This window comes from Sorex fumeus, unplaced genomic scaffold (assembly GCF_029834395.1).
Source record: "Sorex fumeus unplaced genomic scaffold, SorFum_2.1 ptg000098l, whole genome shotgun sequence".
NCBI classification, from domain to species: Eukaryota; Metazoa; Chordata; class Mammalia; order Eulipotyphla; family Soricidae; genus Sorex; species Sorex fumeus.
Genome location: NW_026606155.1, coordinates 6,637,644 through 6,658,933, shown reverse-complemented (window position 1 = coordinate 6,658,933; position 21,290 = coordinate 6,637,644). Strand labels below are relative to the sequence as shown.

Sequence of the window (21,290 nt, the reverse complement as noted above, 5' to 3'; positions counted from 1 at the left end):
AAACTTTTAGACATCAAGAAAGTACAAATCCAGTGCAATGCAAAGTTGGAATCAGACTTTAAAAATATGTAAAAATATGTAAGAATGACTCAGACAAGTTTACAAAGCTTGAGAATATGTGAGGTGTTTAAAAATCTGTGATTGTTCATTGCCATACTATTTTTAGCAAGTATTTTTCAAAGACAAACACATAAACAACAACAAAAAGCTCTACAGGTTTTTAAAATAATACTCTGAATGGCAAACTTCATTTGTTCTTGTGGATTTGTTCGTTTACTCAGTTTCAGCTATTTGTTCTTGTGGATTTGTTCATTTGCTCAGTTTCAGCTCTGTGAGATTATCACCGTAAAAAGCAGAAAAATTTTGATTTTGTCTTACTGCACAGCAGCTTGAATGTATAACAGTGGAACATTTTTATTATGTGATTTTGATCAAAGAGCCAAGACGGAATCTTTCTGAACTGGAACTGCCTTTAGCTACTAACACTAAACAGCTTTGGAAACTAGCTTAGGCTACATATTTGGTACTGTTTCTCAATGAACTGGGTCTAAAACTATCAAGCAGACCTTATGTGTGAAACTTAAGCTATGTAAAGCTATTTGGAAAACAAAGGATACTGTTTAAATAACATCAAGCTACTGTATTCATTTTCTACTTTATCAAAACTTGAAACAAGCTTCTGCAGTGAAAAAAATGTGCACCAAAACCAGATGATTGAATCAAAGATGTCTGCACATCATACATTTGACAGAGTTATCCAAAATAAAGAACTCATAAATCTCAACAACAAAAAACCACAAACAACCCAACTGAAAAATCAGCAGGAGATCTTTATCATCTTTAATTCTCAGGGAAATGCAAATCTAAACTACAATGAGGTATCACCAGACGCTGTGAGAACGGCAGTTATTCAAGAGGATAAACACACTACACGTTGGAGAGGAGGTACAGGGGCAGGAGATCTTGCACACTGCTGGGAATGGTTCGACCAATGGAAAACAGTATGGCAGTCACTCAAAAAAGTAAAAAAGAGGGGCTGGAGAGATAGCACAGTGGGTAGGGTGTTTGCCTTGCACGCAACCGATCCGGGTTCGATTCCCAGCATTCCATATGGTCCCCTGAGCACTGCCCGGAGTAACTCCTTAGTGCAGAGCCAGGAGTAACCCCTGTGCACTGCCAGGTGTGACCCAAAAAGCAAAAATAAAATAAAATAAATAAAAAATGAATAAAAGTAAAGAAGAACCATATGATTCAGTTATCTCACTTCTTGGTATTTATCAAAAAAATTTTGATGTGTACCCCCAGTTTATTGCAACATATTTTACAGTAAGTATTAGAAACAATCTAAATTCCCATTTATGAACATATTAAAATGTGATATATCTCTATACAGATATACATGTGTGTACATACATTGAGTATTAATCAGCTATTTAAAAATTAATTGCCATTTGCAACAACATTTCTAACTACAGGGTAATGTAGTCAGAAATAAGTCAGATGAGAAAGCACAAAAATGGTTCGATTAAATTAGTGGTTACTGATGGTACAACTATATGGTGAAAAGACAAAACTTATTGGTAAATTTAATGCTGTATACACACACTGATTTAAAAAATACACAATTGAAATATAAATACTGTTATAATGCAATGTTACGTCAATTTTTTATAAAGAAATGTAAAATTTAGACCCCACCCTAGACCTATTAAGTCCAGTTTTCTTGGGATTGGGTGTAAAAGTTTTATATTGAATCACCATGAGAGGTACACAGTTACAACACTTTCATGATCAGGTTTCAGTCATACAATGTTCCAACACCTATCCCTCCACCAGTGTAAATTTCCCACCATAAATATTCCCCATATCCCTTCTGTCACCACTGCCCCCCACCTCAGCCTGTCTCTGTGGCAGGCACTTTTCCTCTTACTCTCTCTCTACTTTGGGGCATTATGGCTGCAATACAGATACTGAGAGGCTATTATGTTTGGTTCTTTACCTACTTTCAGCACACCTCTCCATCCAGAGCAATCCCTCTAATCTTCATTGTCATAGTGTTTCCTTCTCTATCCCAGCTGCCCTCACCCCCAGCACATGAGGCAGGTTTCCAACGGTGGACTGGCCCTTGTTTCTACTGTCTTTGGGGGTGGGTCTCATAAAAGTCTACTTTAAATAAACATCCTGAAATATCTTAAACTCAGGGAAACATGATTATTAGTCATACTTATATAAATAAGAATTGACAGCATTATTGTGCTTTTCAGTAACTTGGTGAAATTCTACTTGTCTTAGAATAGAATACTACCAAATGTGTGGGTCCACAAAACAGATATTGATATCTGGCCTTCCTTCTAAAGATAACAATTCATTTTAACACAGGAAAAATTAATAAAATTATCCAAAAATTAATAAAATAAAAATATGAATTTTCCAAAGGTCTATTTTCTTTTGATATTCATGGTTGTATAATCAAACACTCCATTCTTCCATTCAAAACAACAACAAGCAAGCTATCTATTCCCAAACTGATTTGCACGGAATATATTTTTCAGAGCATAATTGATAGTTCAAACAGTGTATGTATTCTACTACATTTCTTGGGTGATCCCCGATCTTTGCTTTTCATACTTCTGCACCAGGAGAAAGGTATATATGCAGAGCTCAGGTTTATTCACTAAAAAAGTGTCCACAGAAGAAAATAAAATAGCTTTGGCCTGCTGTTGCTCCTAAGTTTCCTTTATTCTCTCACCCTGCTCCCCACCTTTCCCATATAAACAATTTGGTTGAACAGGGGGCCAGAGAAATGGTACATGTAAGGCACTTGCCTTACATGAGGTCAACCTTGGTTTGATCTCTGGCAACCCATTTGGTCCTGAGTGCCACCTGGAATAAGTCCTGAGCACAACAAGGCAAGTCCCCAAAACCAAACCAAAACCAAAATATTTGAACAGTTTCATACTAATTTGACTAGTTATGAAAAAACATTTTCTATTTATACATTACTATTATAATTTTTAAATGTGTTTGATGACAGGGATTAAATAGGGCCTAACACTTGCCAAGTGAGTGCTTGACTGCTAAGGTGCATCTCTGACTTTTTGAACATTTTAACGATGATTTATATTTTAACCAGTATGTTTAACTTTTAAATAAGAGTTCTTTCCAAATAACTTGCTCATCAATAACATAAACAGAAGTACAAGAAATTGCTTCTTAAAAAGCAAATTATCTTTTCAACATCTATCAGGCACTGGCAATACCAGGTCTCCTAAAATGTAAAGAGTTATAAATAGTTCTGAGCAAATCACAAAACTATGAGTAAAATATAACCCACTGCAAGTTTCCATAGGGTACAGAGCTATGGTCTCCCTTTTCTCATAAAATTGAGAAGCACAATTAATAAATGGCACTGATAGCATATCACACACACAAATCAGTACTTATCTGGTAGTAATTAAGTTGTATTACCATCATTTTTATTATTATTTTAGTACAACAGATGACATATGCAAAGCATGAGCTCTACTATTCAGCCACATCCCTAACCCACTTTATTAAACACTAAAAAAAAAAATTTTAGGCACCCTGATTTATAGTATTGTCAATCACAGGACAGAAACTTCAACTGAATGATCTTTGTGAGGCAAACTTTTAAATTTTACTACTGGCTTACAATGTTATAAAATCCAGGAAATAGTTTCACACTTTCATATAGCATATATTTAACTGCAGTCACCAGAGCCAACTTACATTTTTAAGAGAAAAAATCTTGTAAGGATGGTTTTTCTAGGAGAGAGAGAACAAAAGGGAATGCCCTGCCACAGAGGCAGGGTGGGACGGGGGGACTGGGAAGTGGCAGGGATACTGGGATCCAGGGTGGTGGAAAATGGGCACTGGTGGAGGGATGGGTACGTGATCATTGTATAATTGAAACCCAAGCATAAAAATTTATAAGTCTACAACTGTATCTCATGGTGTTTCACTAATAAAAGTTTTTAAAAAGTATAGTTTTTCTTTAATTTTTTCTTTAATTTTTTTAAATTAATTAATAGTTTTTCTTATTTTGTTTTGTTTTCATGTTATACTGAGCAGTGCTCAAGACTTACTCCTGGCTCTGTGCTCAGGGATCACTCCTGACAGGGCTTAGGGACCATGTGGGATGTCAGGGATCAAACTTGCGTTTGTCACATGCACAAAGCACCGTACCAGCTGTACTTTTGCTCTGGCTCCCTTTTAAGTAGTTTTTAATTCTATTAACGTTAAGCACTGAATTATTCTGTTCCTTTGTTATACTACAACTGAATACAAGTTAAATATAAGTAGCACTGTAGCACTGTCCTCCCGTTGTTCATCGATTTGTTCAAGCGGGCACCAGTACTGTCTCCATTGTGAGACTTGTTGTTACTGTTTTTGGTATATTGAATACACCACGGAAAGCTTGCCAGGCTTTCCCATAAGGGCAGGATACTCTTGGTAGTTTGCCACGCTCTCCAAGAGGGGCGGAGGAATAGAACCTGGGTCGGCTGCGTGCAAGGTAAACGACCTACCTGTTGTGCTATTGCTCCAGCCCAAATATAAGTGTTTTAATATTTTTCTATGTCTATGTCTATCTAAAGACAAATTCTAGCCTATAAAATTACATTATGATGCCTTACCTTACTGAACGATCATCACTTCCAGTCACCGCCAAGGGTTTAGTAGGATGAATGGCAAGTGCCCAAAGTTCACCTTCACAATGCCCTTGCATAATCAGGAAAGGTTTATTTCGTTCATGCACCACAATTTCAAAAATTTCGCTGTCCTGTGTTCCCACTAGAATGTGGTCACCTCGCCAACAAACACTCCTCACAGATAAACCTAGTAAAAAGTAAACTGTAATGAGATTCTGATATGCCTAAAATTAACTTTTGTTCTTTTTATACTTTAGATTTAAGGTGAAATAATACACATGCTCTTCATATTAGAGAGTGCACATACTCTCTAACACACATTTTCTTCAATTATCTCTACTGTTTTCTAAATGGAATAGTTCTCTTTCCATGTACCAAACCTCTACTTATCTTTCAAATGAGACCCTCCTTTCTAGACAACTCCAGTAATAATCTGACCCATCCCCTCAGCCAGTCTCACGGCAGTCTGCATGACTGAAGCAGAACTTTCAGGCTTGCACGGTTTGGCTGAGAATCGCTGAGAGTGGCTCCTGGGCACCAGGAGCCCTGCTTGGGAGACCCCCCAACCTCACCACTTCCTTCAACCCTACATACACCAGAAAAGGGCAAATATTTTGTGAAATTTAAAATATAATGGCAATTGATAAAACAAACAAAACAACTACAAATTAACAGATGTGTATCAGTCATGTTTCTAAATGTTTTATACTTACTTCACTGATGTACTTTTTATTTTTAGACCATACTCAGTGTTGGTGGGGGGCCAGTCAGTTTTATTCTACCTTTATATGAATAAAATTAGATAGTTTTATTCACCCCATTGTATAGCTGAGGTCAAATATCTAGCCCAAGAACACATCAATTAAATATAGCTTAAATATAGACCCACAAAATTTGTAACTCTACTTGTATAATAAAAAAGTACTAGTAAATAATATATATTATAGTGAAAGATTGTTTAGGTACATCTATTTAAAAAATCTTATTGTGATGGATTAGAATAAAGAAAAAAACATGCCTATAAACATTTTTAACACACTTTATTTTTAACAATTTGGTAAACATTTATTTAGCATTCTAATAGTAAAACATTTGTAAGTAACTGCTTTCACATTTTTCTGTAGGTTTGATTATAAAATGGTCGGTAGTCATATAAAAGAATTCCTATCAACAGTAAACTTAGACTCTTTTTAGTCAAAATTTCTCCCTATAACAGGATTTCAATGAAATATATACAGTATAAAGGGACAAATATAAGTCTCATTTACAAGATATAATTACTAAAATAAACACTGGCACATTTAGAGTTTGCCTAGTAATGAGACACATCTTTTGGCCTTACCTTTATATCCCTGATCTGTTTCCCTGAGATCAATCACAGTAATTGGCTTAAAAGTTAAATCCCAAAGACGAATACAGCCATCTCTCCCACCAGTAGCAAAGCCTTCTTCACAAGCATTCATGCTAAATATTCCTGCCTAAAGAAGAAATAAACAATATATACTTAAAAGAAATCTTACAATATCAAAGTAGAAACATACTTTAAAATATTTTGATGTAACAAAAATAAATCAGAAAAAAACAAAAATGCAGAAATAAAAAAAAATCACCAACCTAGTATTTAATGACATGGGCATAAATTTAAAAAAATTAGGGGCTGGAGATGCCCCCGCATGTAGGAGACCATGAGTTTGATCTCTAGCAGCTCTAAAAAATAAAATCATACACTAACTAATAAAAGTGAATTAGATATGCTTGAATTTCTCAATGTAAACATAAAATGGAATATATTAGAAAAGTCAGAATAACATTTATGCAACTTTGGGTTCTGAGAGGTTTTTCTTATTATATCACATGCTATAAAAAAAAACTGGGGCAATAGCACAAGATTTAGGAGGTCATTTTTCTATGTGTCTGACCCTGGTTTGGTCCATGGCACTACTTTGCCCTTGAGCACTACCAAATGGGTTTCTGGTGATCTTCAGCACTACTGGGCCCAAATGTCACCACATCCTTGGCAAGTGCTCAGAAGTGCCCCGCCCCCAATTTATTTTAGTTGGTATCACATGTGGTGGTGCTGAAGGGCTGTGGGGGAAGGGTCAGCTGGGTGGAATGGGTCTGAGGTGGGGGTCCAATACTCTGGCACCTTCTTGCTGGGAACAACACCAGGGACATGTTTGGTGATGCTTAGGGTCCACCAGGGCTGGAGTAATAGTACAGCTGGTAGGGTGTTTGCCTTGCATGCAGCCAACATGGCCAACCCAAGTTTGATTCCTCCGCCCCTCTCAGAGTGCCTGGCAAGTTACCAAGAGTATCTTGCCCACACAGCAAAGCCTGGCAAGCTACCCATGACGTATTCGATATGCCAAACACAGTAACACGTCTCACAATGTTACTGGGCCCGCTTGAGCAAATCGATAAACAATGGGAGGACAGTGATACAGTGATACAGGGCCCACCAGGGCTATCCTTAGTAGCGCTCAGAGGACTCTACAGTGCAAGTCCCCAGACCCTAGAGGAAAAGAATTAAAAATTTTCATATGCCAATAGATTTTATAAGCAAAAACAGATTGGGGAAATACTTATAATATATAATATATAAAGTGTATTTACAATATATATGAAAATGCTAATATTTCTAATAGACTACTGAATGATAAAAGGAAAATATCTATAACAATTAAAAGGGCAACAGAAATTATTTTTAAAATTCAAACATCTGATCAAGGGACTGGAGCAATAGTACAGCAGGTAGGGCGTTTGCCTTGCACACAGCCAACCCACGTTCGATTCCCAGCATCCCATATGGTCCCCTGAGCACCACCAGGGGTAATTCCTGAGTGCAGAACCAGGAGTAACCCCTGTGCACCACCAGGTGTGACCCAAAAAGCAAAAAAAAAAATCTGATCAATATCAGAATTTCATAAAATTAAAAAGAAGTTACTATTTTCAACCAGAAGACCAGTAAACATTTAAAACAGTGGACACATTCTACACTGAAGAATATGAAAAGAAATAGGAAATTTCACAACCTTTGTGAAAAAGAGTCTGGTATATCTGATCTTTAAGAATTTTGCTTAGGTTGGAAGCCTGCCACAAGTGTTTTGGAAGCGGAGGGCAGTTAGGATAGAGAAAGGACCACTATGACAATGATAGTTGGAAACAATCACTCTGGACAAGAACTGAGTCCTGAAAGAAGATAACCTTTCAGTACCTGTATTGCAAACCATAATGCCCAAAAGGAGTCGGGGTGTGGGGGAGGGTAAGAAGGAAGAGCGACAGACAGACAGACAGACAGACACAGACACAGAGACAGAAACAGACCGAGAGACAGAGACAGAGAGATATAGATAGAGGAGAGGAGAGAGAGAAAAACACAAAGAGAAACAAACAGAAAGAGACAAAGAGACAGAGGAGAGGAGAGAGACAAACAGAAAGAGAGAGAGAGAGAGACCACAGAGGCAGGCAGGTGGGAGACAAAAGTGAAACTGGAAATATACACTGGTGAAGGGACAGGTGTTGGAACATTATATGGCTGAAACCCAATCATAAGTTTGTAATTGTGTATCTCACAGTGATTCAATTAAAATAGGCGAACGCCCTACCCGCTGTGCTATCGCTCCAGCCCTACTCGATATGCCAGACACAGTAACAACAAAGTCTCCAATGGAGACGTTACTGGGCCCGCTCGAGCAAATCGACGATCAACGGGAGGGCCTTTACCTTTACCTTACCTTAAAATTTTTATTTCACTTATTTATTTTTGCTAAAATCAAGTCCTTCTAAGTGTTTTTTGTTTGTTTTTGTTTTTGGATTACACCCAGCTGTGCTCAGGGTGTACTAGCTCTACCCTCAGGGATCATTCCTAGAGGGGCTCTGGGGCCATCAGTGGTGCTGGGGATTGAGCCCAGGTCAGTTGCCTGCAAAGCAAATGTCCTACCCACTATCACTCTGGCCCCTTAGGTGGTTCTTTACTACATCTGGGACTTTTCTACATGATGTCTCACTATGTATAATGTGACAACTCTGTTCCCTAGCTCCTTCATATGTGAGGGATCCAAATGTTAAAAAGTCCAGATCAGGGGCTGAAGCGATAGTTCAGCGGGTTTGCCTTGTACTTTTGCCTTGCATGTGGCTGACCTGGGTTCGATTCCCAGCATCCCATAGGGTCCCCTGAGCACTGCCAGCAGTAATTCCTGAGTGCAAAGCCAGGAATAACCCCTGTGCATTGCCGGGTATGACCCAAAAAAAAGTCCAGATCAAAAAACATTCAATTACAGACTTTCCCCCCATTCTGATAACTTACCTACATGAAAAGCTCATGAAGAACAAAAATTAAATTCATTTGCCACTCACTTAATGAACCAATGATACTAAAATCAAAAGGCTATTTTGTGTTGTAACAAAAAATTTGAAGCAAATTTATTTCTGGCTGCTAAGAGGACAGGCTAACCCAGGTCAGCCGCATGGGTGGTGGATGGGAAAGTAGGAACGTTGGTGGGGGAAGGTCACACTAGTGCTGGGATTGGAAACAACTGTGGTAAATCAAGGCGTTAAAATAAATTTTTTAAATTAAAAAGCTGTATTTCCCCCCAGAGCTGTCTCCAAATTTTCCACCAAATTAGTCATATGATCACTAGCTTTATTCAAATTGTAATTACTTGAACAGGATATTAATTATATTAATTTAATAAATATAAAATTTTATTTATGTATTACATAGTATTTCTTCATTGAAACCTTAAAACTAAATATACAAATTCAGTTAGAATAACATTTTTTAAGCAAATGAATTTCATTAGAATGCTAAATAATAGCAATTTTTGTTCTAAGACACGTTAAGTAAACAGTTAAGATCTAAAGGTGCTTAAAAAAGATTTTGAAAGGAGGAGGAAACAAGAGCGAAAGAAAGTCTGGTGCTGGAAATGTACACTGGTGGGGCTATGGGTGTTGGAATAGTGTATGACTGAAATCCAATCATGAACAGCTTTGGAGTGGTCTATCTCACAGTGATTCAATAAACAAATAAAAAAAGATCTAAAGGTGCTTAATATGTACTTAAAATATACTTACTGTATGGGCTCCTTGTATAGTTCGTATAAGATTGATTCCTTTCCAAACATATATATCCCCATTGAGTGCACCAGAATATGTTAATTCATCTCTTGCACAAGCCAGGCAAAGAATGGTCTGAAGGTCACCAGTCTTACCAAAGACCCCACGTTTTGGGGTTAGAGCATTTCCACATAAACTCCAAAACTAAAAGGTACACGGTATAAATTACAAAAAGGTTTATAAAATAAAGTAAAACGTTTCTAATACTATGATACTATATTAAAGCATTAGAGACAAATTATTTTAGAAATACACTTATACTAGTAGCATTCACTGTTCACATCCTTATCCTAGTGCTGTCCAGAACTATGTTACAGAAGCTAAGCCTGGTTTCAATTCTTATCTGTAGAAATTATAAGGTTGAATTTTAAAAAGATACTATGTCTCCCTTAGTTTCTTTATATCTCTGAAAAAGTCTACACTACACAAAATTTATATTAAAATGTTTGGAACAGATAGGCAATGATAATGAAGACACCATTCATAAGAAAAAGGACCAAACCAAGAATTCAAACTGATGGAGGCAGTAAGGATAAAAAAATAAAGTAACATATTGCTATGATGAATATTTTCAAAGATGAGCAATTCCCTTACTAGCAAAGCTTAGCAGTACATTTGAATGATTATTCATTTTTGGAGAAATATAGGGGAGTCAAAAATAAATCTTCATGAGATATGAAAGATTGTTCTTTTATGTGGATTGAGGTAAATATAGTTTTCAGGGAAAATAAAAATAAAAGATAAAAAAATAAAATGAAATGAAAATTAAATTAAAAATTAAAAATAAAAATAAAACAAAAGAGTAGTTTTTAGGGAAAATAAAATATGGGATTGGTGGAGTTCATGCCCAATTCAATCAGCCTAATCAATGGCTGAATAGGGAGCAATATTCCTACATTAAAATAAAAAAAATTTAAAATATGGGATAGGACAAGGATTTGAAGTAGTTCCGTTATGGAGAACTACTTCAAATATTTCTCCATATAAAGAAATTTGATCCAAAGTATAAATTCAGTCTCATAAGTCAACTGCCATTTAAAATAATAAATCTGTTGATATTGTGTAAAAATCTTAGCTTATCCTTAAAGTCATAGTTAGTCATAATAAGACTCACAGGTCTTATTATACAATCTGAAGCTTTAAAGAACTGAAAACGATGGTGTTCATTCATTAAAATAAGGGATGAAGGTTTTAGTAAATAAAACTTAGTAATTTTTACATCTCAAAAACTCCATGAATTTGTCGTTGTTTTGGAGCCACACCCCGCTGTGTTCAGGGTTTATTCCTGGCTCTGTGCTCAGCAATCATTCCTGGTGGAGCTGGGGAATCATATGGGATACCAGGGCTTGAACCTGGGTTGACCATATGCAAGGTCCCTCAAATCCATGAATTTCTATGGATAAGAGGAGCTGATTCTGGGGCTGGAGTGATAGTACAAGTGGGCAGGGCCTTGCCTTGCATGTGACAGACCCAGGTTTGATCTCCGGTATCCTTTATGGTCCCCTGAGCACTGCCAGGAATTATCACTGAGCACAGAGTCAGGAATAAGCCCTGAGCACAGCCAGATGTGCTCCACTTCCCCTCAAAAACAGGAGCTGGTTCTTTTTCTTTCAGTAAACTCCAACTTCAATCTATTGTTTTCTTTTAGATAGGGGATTCACTGCATGGTAGAATCATCAGGGAGAAATTATAAAAATGGTATGACTGGGCTCCTACAGAGATAAACTGAGACCATCTCTCCAGAGTAAAACCCAGGTACCCAGTGATTTTTATGCTCAGTGAGAGTTAAGAACCATTACCTTAGAATCCAGACCAGTGCTGCCCAAAAGAACTTTCTGTGATAACAGATGTTGTACAGCAGAGCAGCAACTACAGAATTTGTGGCAGTTATACATTCAGATAGGACTGCCAGTGTGATTACCGTGATGTTAAAATAATTTAATTTAAATTGATCTAAATAGTTACACATAGCGAGGTGCTACTGTACTGGCTGGAACAGGTCTAGATTATTTCTGGGACTAGATTTCCTCACATACTGCCTGCAAAAAGAATTATATACTACTATTCACTGCCTCTACCAAAAGAGAATTTCCACTCAGCAAAAATAATTGCGAAGATGAGTTTTTTTTTATTTGGCAATATTCAGGGTTTACTCCTGGCTCTACACTCAAGATTCAATTCTGGTGGAATTCAATTCAATATGGGATGCCAAGAACTGAAACCCGGTCAGCCACATGCAAGGCAAGTGCCTACCAGCTGCACTATAGCTCAGGCCTCTTTGTTGGTTTTTTAAAATCTGATATTATACCTTTAGTGAAGAGGTTCCCAAACTTATCTGCATACTGCCCCCTTTACAGAAACAAAACTACTTAGCACTCCCTGGAAATTCATCTTCTTTTAGCAAACAAGCAAATAACAACAAAAAAGCATACTCTAAATGCACCAGCGGCTAATGCTCCACTCCCATTGTTTCAGAAACCCGAAGGGACAGTGACACCCACTTTGGGAAACATCACTTTAGCTTTATTTGCAATCAAGAAAAGCAGTAAGATTCCCTTATTAATTGATTTTTAAATAACGCATTAACCACTGTATCCAGTACATACTTGATGAACAAGATTAAAGACTTCTAACGTTACAGCGCTTATACTATGTGTCTTAAACCTTAAATAGAAGACTCGCTGTTGCCCTAAGCACCGCTGTGCATGCTTCCCTCTCCAACACCCAAATAAACAACAGGAGACATACTGTTAAGTATGTTTTTCAAATTGAAGAGGCAACACGAATCACCTGTCAAAGTAGTACCATAATACCAAAAAGAAAAAAAAAATGCAGCTAAAGTTAAAGAAGCTTAGGAGAAAACGTGGATGGAAGTGCGCATGTTAAAAGAAAAAATGTGAACTCAGAGAGATGATTGATCCCAGTTCCAACTATCATGTAGAGAGTCACTCTTTCCATGTTCTCACTAAGTTCATCGAGTTTCCTACTCTGATATTTTATCTTATGATTGAAACATGAAGGAACAAGATGAACACATAAAGCTATTTCTATAAATTCCTTTATGGAAGCAAATATTTTATTAATTCTCAATTCATATCTATACCCCTTATGATACCCGAAACATAGTAACTATATAATAAAAATATTAGACTGAATATATGAGCACAAAAACACTGACATTGTAAAACTTAAGTTTGGTCAAAATCTTAAAACTATATGAAATTGTAAATAATATGGTATATGCTTAGCTGTGGAGAATAAGTAAATAGGACTGTTATAAAACAAGACTTTTCTAGTACCTTTATATGCTTTACACCACAGCTGACAAGTTTATTTGGCTGGTACAAATCCCAAGAAATATCAAATATCTGTAAACAAATAAGGGCCATGGTTAAAACAGTTATTTTTCAGAATCATGTAATACTCTTGTCTAAAAGATTAACAGCCCTAATGCTTTACCTAGCATAAAATTATGTCTATCAAAAATAATCAGAATAATACTCTTTAAAATATAAGAAATAAAACAGCTATGAAAATAATAAGGGAAAAACCTATTGTTCCTATGAACTTTATGAAGCAACTAGTAGAATGGAAAGTAACAACTGTATATTTGTTTATTTATTTGTTTGTTTGTTTTTGTAGTGCTAGGGATCAAGTCCAGTGCTTCACACATATGAGACATGAGTCACTCTACCAACGATTCATATTCCTGTCCCTTTATTTTCAATAATTTTTTTTGGTTCAAAAGTTGCAATCTCTCAACAGAGTCAGGGCATGAAGACAGGTGACTGCACTTTCTAAAAAGGAAAGAGACTAAACAGAACATAGACTTAATACATATAATTAGAAATAGAGAACACTTCTATGTTGTTTTGTATTACATAGTACTCACATATTGGACTCAAACATTTTTATTTCAAAGCAAAAATTCTAAGGTCAAAAAATATTAACAAATTCAAATTTTGGAGATACTCAGACTTCATTCTTTTCTAATATCCCATAAATTCTAAATATATACAAACAATTTTTGTTAAAAAGAAAACTAAAAAAAAACCAGTTGAAATAAAATATGCATTAGAAATATGTTCCTAAGTAATAAAAGAAAATGAATATTTGAAAAATAATTTCATAGTATTTAAAAACTTTAACATAGGGCTGGAGCGATAGCACAGCGGGTAGGGCGTCTGCCTTGCACGCAGCCAACATGGCCGACCCGAGTTCGATTCCTCCGCCCCTCTCGGAGAGCCCGGCAAGCTACCGAGAGTATTTGATATGCCAGACACAGTAACAACAAAGTCTCCAATGGAGACGTTACTGGGCCCGCTCGAGCAAATCGATGAACAACGGGAGGGCCTTTACTTTTACTTTACTAACATAGTGTCTTTTTTATAAGTAGATTTTAAAATACTTAAAATAAGGGCTGCACTCAGCAGTATTCAGCGCCTGAGGATAGCCCTTGCAGTGATGCTGGCCCAGTGGGTGCCATGCTCTACCTGGTGCTTAGATCAGGAGTACACAGCAGGTGCTCAGAGGCCCAGGTAGTGCTGGGGATCAGACTCTGGCCTCCTGCATGCTAAGCCACATCCCCACTATCTGTACCAAGTTTCTCTGTCACCTGCCTGCATTTATCACCAAAAATGCTTATTACCTCTAAACATGTATAAAATGACACTTTTCAGTGATAATGAAGAAATAATACATCTTACAAATCAATGTTTTGCAAATTACCATAATATAGATTATATTTAAAAACACATTGATGTACCTATACGTTTAAACATGTAAGAAGGAACCAGGAAGATAATGTAAAGAGTTACAGGGCATGTATGTACTAGGTCCAAAATTCAATCCCATGGCTTCCTCTTCCCCATGGTTCACTGGGTATAGTCCTGGTGGGCTCCAAACACCACCCAGGTAACCCTCTGGGCCCAATACCACTGAGATGACGCAGAACTGAACTCTCAGACCACCTATTGCTGTGTGTAGTTCCCAGGCCTCTTGAGCATGGCGTGAAAGTCATCATTCCCACCCCCAATCTGATGACACCATCATTCTTTCAGAATATTTGGTCGATTTACTAAGTCCTATCCTACATACAAATACATGAAATGATTTGATCTAAGTAAGCAGAATATAACAGAACTAATAAGCTATACTAGTACTTTAATAATCACCTAAATTGTAGGTGAGAATATAGCAAGTTTTCCCAAAATGCAATAGACACAAAATTGTTTATACAATTTTTAGAGATTCATAGATTGTTTCCAAATAAAGCCATTATATCCTGTGCTGGTTTGTTAGGATTTTAAAACACCACACATAAAATTAGACATAATAAAAAGCTTATGATAAGCATTTTAATATGTTTATAAAAGTAGTATAACAATAAATTTAAAAAATGACTACAACGTGTTCTTTATGCTGATTTTATATAATTTGGGTATGAAATATAGTTCAACATGGTTTTCAAAGTAAAAAAATGTTAGGAATCTAGATTTTAAATTTATACATTTACATAAATTTTCACCTTAACTATAACACATACATATGTAACAAATTAGTGACAAATCAAACTAAAGAGACTCTAAGCATAAACCATTCCACTTTTAAAATGAGGTTTAATTAACATAACTTATTGTTTTTTGGTGAAGTGATAATGGACTCAAAGTTCTGTGCTAACACTTTACATTTTAAGTCATACTTCTAAATACAACTTATTCTAAAATCTTAAGAGTATTTACAACTGTGCTTTAAATTTCTAATTACATACAAACAATCTGGTAGTAACAAAACTCAGAAATATAAAAATCCTCTCACTTTCCCATTCAGTACCCAGCAGAAACCCTAAAAGGAGACAAATACTTACTCTATCTGTGTGACCAGGAGCCATAGATAACATTTTCCCTTTTTTCCAATCCCAAACACAAACCGCATTTTTTGAATCAAGTCCCACTGACACCAAGCGCTGAATTATGTCCAAGAAGTTCAAGAAGGAATAAAAAGGCAAATGAATCAAAGAGAACCAAATTATAAATGGCAATCAAATTCCACTCATTGTACATTATAAAATTCAAAGCTTACAATAATATTTTATGAACCTAATAGGAAAAGATTAGATGCATTCCTCTTGCTAATATTTGCATATATGAAGAGTTCTTCACATTAAGTAGTAGAATAGAGGTTACCATTTCTAATTTACAAAATACTCTATCTTTCATGTCAAAAACTATGAAAAGTAAATAAACTGTAAATACAATTTCATTCTATTTTACTTTGTTTTATAGGGTCTCCCATGCAGTGTTTAGTAGGTCCCTTCCAGGGATTTTCTGCCAACAGGGTGAGCAGTTTACCACAAGATCCAAGTATGTGGTACCACTCAGGCCCTGTGTTGTCGGGATTAGTCATGCCTCCAAGCTGCACCCAGTGGTGTTTAGGGGCTTCCAGGGCCGCACCTAATGATGCTCACAGGACTATGTAGTGCTAGTACTCAAAAATCAGGATTGGGGGCTGGAGCGATAGCACAGCGGGTAGGGCGTTTGCCTTGCACGCAGCCAACATGGCCGACACAGGTTCGATTCCCAGCATCCCATATGGTCCCCCGAGCACCGCCAGGAGCAATTCCTGAGTGCATGAGCCAGGAGTAACCCCTGAGCATAGCCAGGTGTGACCCAAAAAGCAAAAAAAAAAAAAAAAAAATCAGGACTGGCAGCATGCAGGTCATGTGCCTTAATACTTCTACTATTTCTCTGACCCTTAAAACATCTTTTTAAATGCACCATTGAACTGTCAAGGAATTAAAATCTAGAACATAAACTGAAGTGATTCCCTTGGGTAATCCTAGAGACTAAGAGAACTCTTTCATTCTCTTTAACTCTCCGTAAGTCTGATTTTTATCTTATAAGCTGAATAAGAATAGGAGATAAAGTTAAGGTAGTGATGTGAAATGCAGATTTTTGACTAAAGAAGTGATTCTCTCTGAGTAATGGAAAAACAAGAAGCCCTCTTTAGAATTAACCGTCCCACTCCCAGCTCAAAGAAGGGATGGCAATGAATGAGGGGCAAGAAAAACCTCCCTGAAAAAAATTTTTGCGATCCCTGGGGATGGCTCAGGAAACACTTCCAGTATGGTGCTCAGGTGCTCTCCTGGTTGTCTTCAGGGGACCAAGTGATGCCAGGATTCTAACCCAAGCCTGCTGCATGCAAAGCCTGCAAAGTCTGCTGAGCTCTCTCTCTGATCCCCTCCCTAAAAACATTTTTGTTTCTTTTGGCTTGGGGGCCCACCCAGCGATGCTCAGGGCTTACTCCTGGCTTTGCACTCAGGGATCAATCCTAGCCAGGCTTGGAGGACTGTATGAGGTGCCAGGGATCAAACCTGGGTCAACTGCAGATAAGGCATTAAATTTTATAGCCACAAAAAAGCTTCACATAATTATAGGGCAAAAACCTATAGTAACTATGAACCTTTCAAGTGCATTTTTTCAGGAACAGAAATGGAAATTAAGATAAGGGAGTTCAAGAAATATAAAAGATACATCTGGTCAAGAAGGAGAAAATATTAGTCTAGAATTATCCCCTTAATCAACAATAATATTATATTATACAAAAAATATATAAAACAAATAGTTCCAGACAAACTTAACAGAAAATGAAGCTGGTGAACCTGAGACTGGGAGAAATAAACAAGATGAGCCCAGACTTGAGCTGGAGCTATAGTACCGCGGGTAGGGTGTTTGCTTTGCATGCAGCCGACTTGGGTTCAATTCCTAGCATCCCATATGGTCCCCTGAGAACCTCTAGGAGTAATTCCTGAGTGCAGAGCCAGGAGTAACCCCTATGAATTGCTGGATGTGACCCAAAAAGAAAAAAAATGAGCCCAGACTTCATCTAGGAACAACTGTGACATTCATCACAAAAGGTAGACTCCAACCAACTTGTTGATTTAAGAAAGGAGAGCAAGTAGCTCAGAGAGTCTAAGATGGCTAGAGAAGCCTAGTTTTTGTTTCTTTGTTTGGTTTTGGGGCCAAAACTGGCAGTGCTCAGGGCTTACTCATGGTAGGGCTCAGAAGACAATATGGGGATCTGGGGCCAAACTCAGGTTGACTGGCAAGCATCCTATCCATTGTACTATATTCAGTACCTAGGACTAATTTCTTGACTACTGGAAAAATAGAAAAATTAAAATTTAAGTGTATGATATATGACATATAGAGAGATGCCTCTCTATTGGTATCTATGTATCTATATATCTATTTATGATATTCAAAGGGTGTTGTAAAGTCATTAATCTAGAAAATCACCTGTCACTGTCACTGTCCTCCCATTGTTCATCGATTTGCTCAAGCGGGCCCAGTAACATCTCCATTGTGAGACTTGATGTTACTGTGTTTGGTATATCGAATACATCAAGGGTAGCTTGCAAGGCTTTTGCCGTGCGGTCGAGATACTCTCAGTATCTTGCCGGGCTCTCCGAGAGGGGCGGAAAAATCAAACCTGGGTCAACCAGGTCGGCCGCGTGCAAGGCAAATGCCCTAAAAAGGCTCCTCAGAAAAACTCTTAAAAATACTAAGAAAAACTGATATTTAAGCGTACAGAAAGAAAAGAAATCCTCTAAAGATAACTAAGAAGCAATAGAGAGAGAGAGAGAGAGAGAGAGAGAGAGAGAGAGAGAGAGAGAGAGAGAGAACAAGAAGCCCTAAATTCCTTCCAGATCCTAATCCCAAACAAAACCTTGATTGTTTCCATTAATTGATTTAGAAATATTTTTAAAAAGTTCTATCAGACTAGGGGGTATGGTGCCACCAGCAGGTCAATCTGTACCTGTGAGGCGAGTACATCAGCAGCCTGATGATGCTTTCAGACTTCCAGATACCCCAAAATTGCTGCTGTGCCTTTGGCCAGACCCCAAACACTTAGGGCAAAGTTTACCAAGAAAGTAAACGGCCAAAAGTTAGGTATGTGGGAGACACACCCACAAGCCACCTCCGGTTCAGCTATGTAATTGGAGGCATGGGCTCTCTGGTTCCTGATCGAACTGCTTAATGGCCATGATCCCAGAGACTCAGAAACAAATCTCAAAACCCAACAGCTTTTGGCACAAATGCGTCCAGTCCCTGCAGTAAGTTACAGGCGCTGGGCCACCTCAGGTGGGAATAGGTTTCGTGCCTTGGCCTGTTTCCCCTCGTGGTCTGTTGGCCACCATCCTCCAGAGGCCACTGGACAGTCACATTTGGGCCCCCAGTGAACAGGGCCTCACGGGATGAGGGTAGAGCCGGGCTTGTCCTCCCCGCCCCAACGAGACCCCAAGTCATCTTCCACGAATGGCCTCTCTGGCTCCTGATCAAGCTGCTTTACAGCCATGATCCCAGAGACTCAGAAACAAATCTCAAAACCCAGTGGCTTTTGGCATAAATGCATCCGGACCACACAGTAGGTTACTGTCGCCGGGCCACCCCAGGGGGGAAAGGGTGCTGTCCCTCCACCTGCTCCCCCTTGGTGGTTCGGTGGCCACCATCTGCCAGAGGCCATTAGATAGTCAGGTTTGGGCCCACAGTGATGAGACATGCGGGGCCTCATGGGATGGGAGTGGAGCCGGCCCTTTCCTCCCCACCCCAACAAAACCCCGAGTCGCCACCAACAAACAGCCTCTCCGGCTTCTGATCAAGCCGTTTAATGGCCATGATCCCAGAGACTCAGAAACAAATCATGGAACCCGCGGCTTTTGGCAGAAATGCATCTGGTCCCTGCAGTAGATTACCAGCACTGGGCCACTCCAGGTGGGAATAAGTTTCATGCCTTGGCCTGTTCCTCCTGGCAGCCCAGTGGCCACCATCCTCCAGAGGCCACTGGACAGTCAGCTTTGGGCCCGCAGTGATGAGACCCATGGGGCCTCATGGGATGGGGGTGGAGCCAGCCCTATCCTCCCCACCCCAGCAAGACCCCAAGTCGCCACTCACGAACGACCTCTCTGGCTCTTGATCAAGCTGCTTAACGGCCATGATCCCAGAGACTCAGAAACAAATCTCAATACCCAGCGGCTTTTGGCAGAAATGTGTCTGGACCCCGCAGTAGGTTACTGTTGCCGGGCCATTCCAGGGGGGAAAGGGTGCTGTCCCTCCTCTGGCTCCCCCTAGGTGGCCTGGTGGCCGCCATCCTCCAGAGGCCATTGGGCCCTCAATGATGAGACACACAGGGCCTTTCCTCCCCGTCCCAATGAGACCCTGAGTCGCCGCCCACTAACAGCCTTTCTGGCTCCTGATCAAGCTGCTTAACGGCCATGATCCAAGAGATTCAGGAACAAATCTCGGAATCCAGCAGGTTTTGGCAGAAATCCCTCCAGATTTAATTGTTAAAGTTTTGGAAATTCAAAATTGCGCGGCCACTACTGCAGCCACGCTACATCATATATTATTCATAACCAGCAATAGAAAACAAATTATCTACTGTTGCCTTTTCAGCAGATCTGAGTGTTGGGGTAAAATCCTAAATATTAATGGTGGGTCTGGTGTCAAAATATTGAATGTAATCAAAGTAGAGAGAGAGAGTAATGTGGAAATCATCTGCCCCACAGGTAGGGGGAGCGTGTGGGATGCAGGTATACTGGGGTTTTTGGGGATGGAGAATGGGCACTGTTGAAGGTACGGGTGTTTCATTGTATGACCGAGACTTAAACCCAAAAGCTTTGTAACTGCTCTCATGGTGATTCAATAAATAAAATTATAAAAAATGGAAAAAAAAGTAAGGTGGAGTTTATGCCCAATTCAATCAGCTAATCAGCGGCTGAATAAATAGCAGTACTCATACATTAAAAAAAAGTTCTATCAGACTAAATACTAAAAAGAAAATTATCCTAATACATATCTAGAAGTATCTCTTTAGTTCCTGCAATTGCAAACTACATTCAAATACTTAAAAATTACATTAAAAAATATTCCAGTGGGGGAAGCCTTTATGTGTTAAATTTAGATACTGTTACATTATTATAAGGATAAAGCACATGTTTTGTCAAACATTCAGGAAATAGTGGTGTAAATAATGGTCAATTTGTAGAACAAGTCATTAGAAGTTAATTTCTAAGAACAACAGGATAGCAGAAACAGTAACAGACAAGGAGAAACCTTAAAAATAATTTAATAGTCACCAGAGATATATCTAAGTATCAGAAATTACTAAAAAGGTCCTTGGAACAAACAGTGAACTCCTCCAACCTTCCTCCCTTCTCCCTCCCTCCCTCCTTTTCTCCCTCCCTCCCTCCCTCCCTTCCTTCCTTCCTTCTTTCCCTCCCTCCCTCCCTCCTTCTTCTCCCACCTCTTTCTTCTTTTTTTGCTTTTGGGTCACACCTGTCAATGCACATGAGTTACTCTTGGCTCTGCACTCAGGAATAACTCCTTGCTGTGCTCAGGGGATTATATGGGATGCCAGGGATTGAACCTGGGTGAGTCTTCTGCAAGGCAAAAAGGCAAACACCCTACTCGCTGTACTATCGTTTGATCCCCAACTCCTCTAACA

General features: G+C 38.5%; 1 protein-coding gene across 1 annotated transcript in view; it reads right to left on the bottom strand.

The window, feature by feature from the left end:
* Nucleotides 1–21,290, bottom strand: part of EML5 (EMAP like 5) — a 172,546-nt gene that overhangs the window by 116,213 nt on the left and 35,043 nt on the right. Inside the window, exons 3-7 of the mRNA XM_056133752.1 lie at nt 15,652–15,750; nt 13,085–13,153; nt 9,744–9,929; nt 6,013–6,148; nt 4,656–4,857 (exon numbers count right to left, since the gene is read on the bottom strand). Of these exons, the coding sequence (XP_055989727.1) occupies nt 4,656–4,857; nt 6,013–6,148; nt 9,744–9,929; nt 13,085–13,153; nt 15,652–15,750 (692 nt within the window). The remainder of the gene's footprint in view (nt 1–4,655; nt 4,858–6,012; nt 6,149–9,743; nt 9,930–13,084; nt 13,154–15,651; nt 15,751–21,290) is intronic.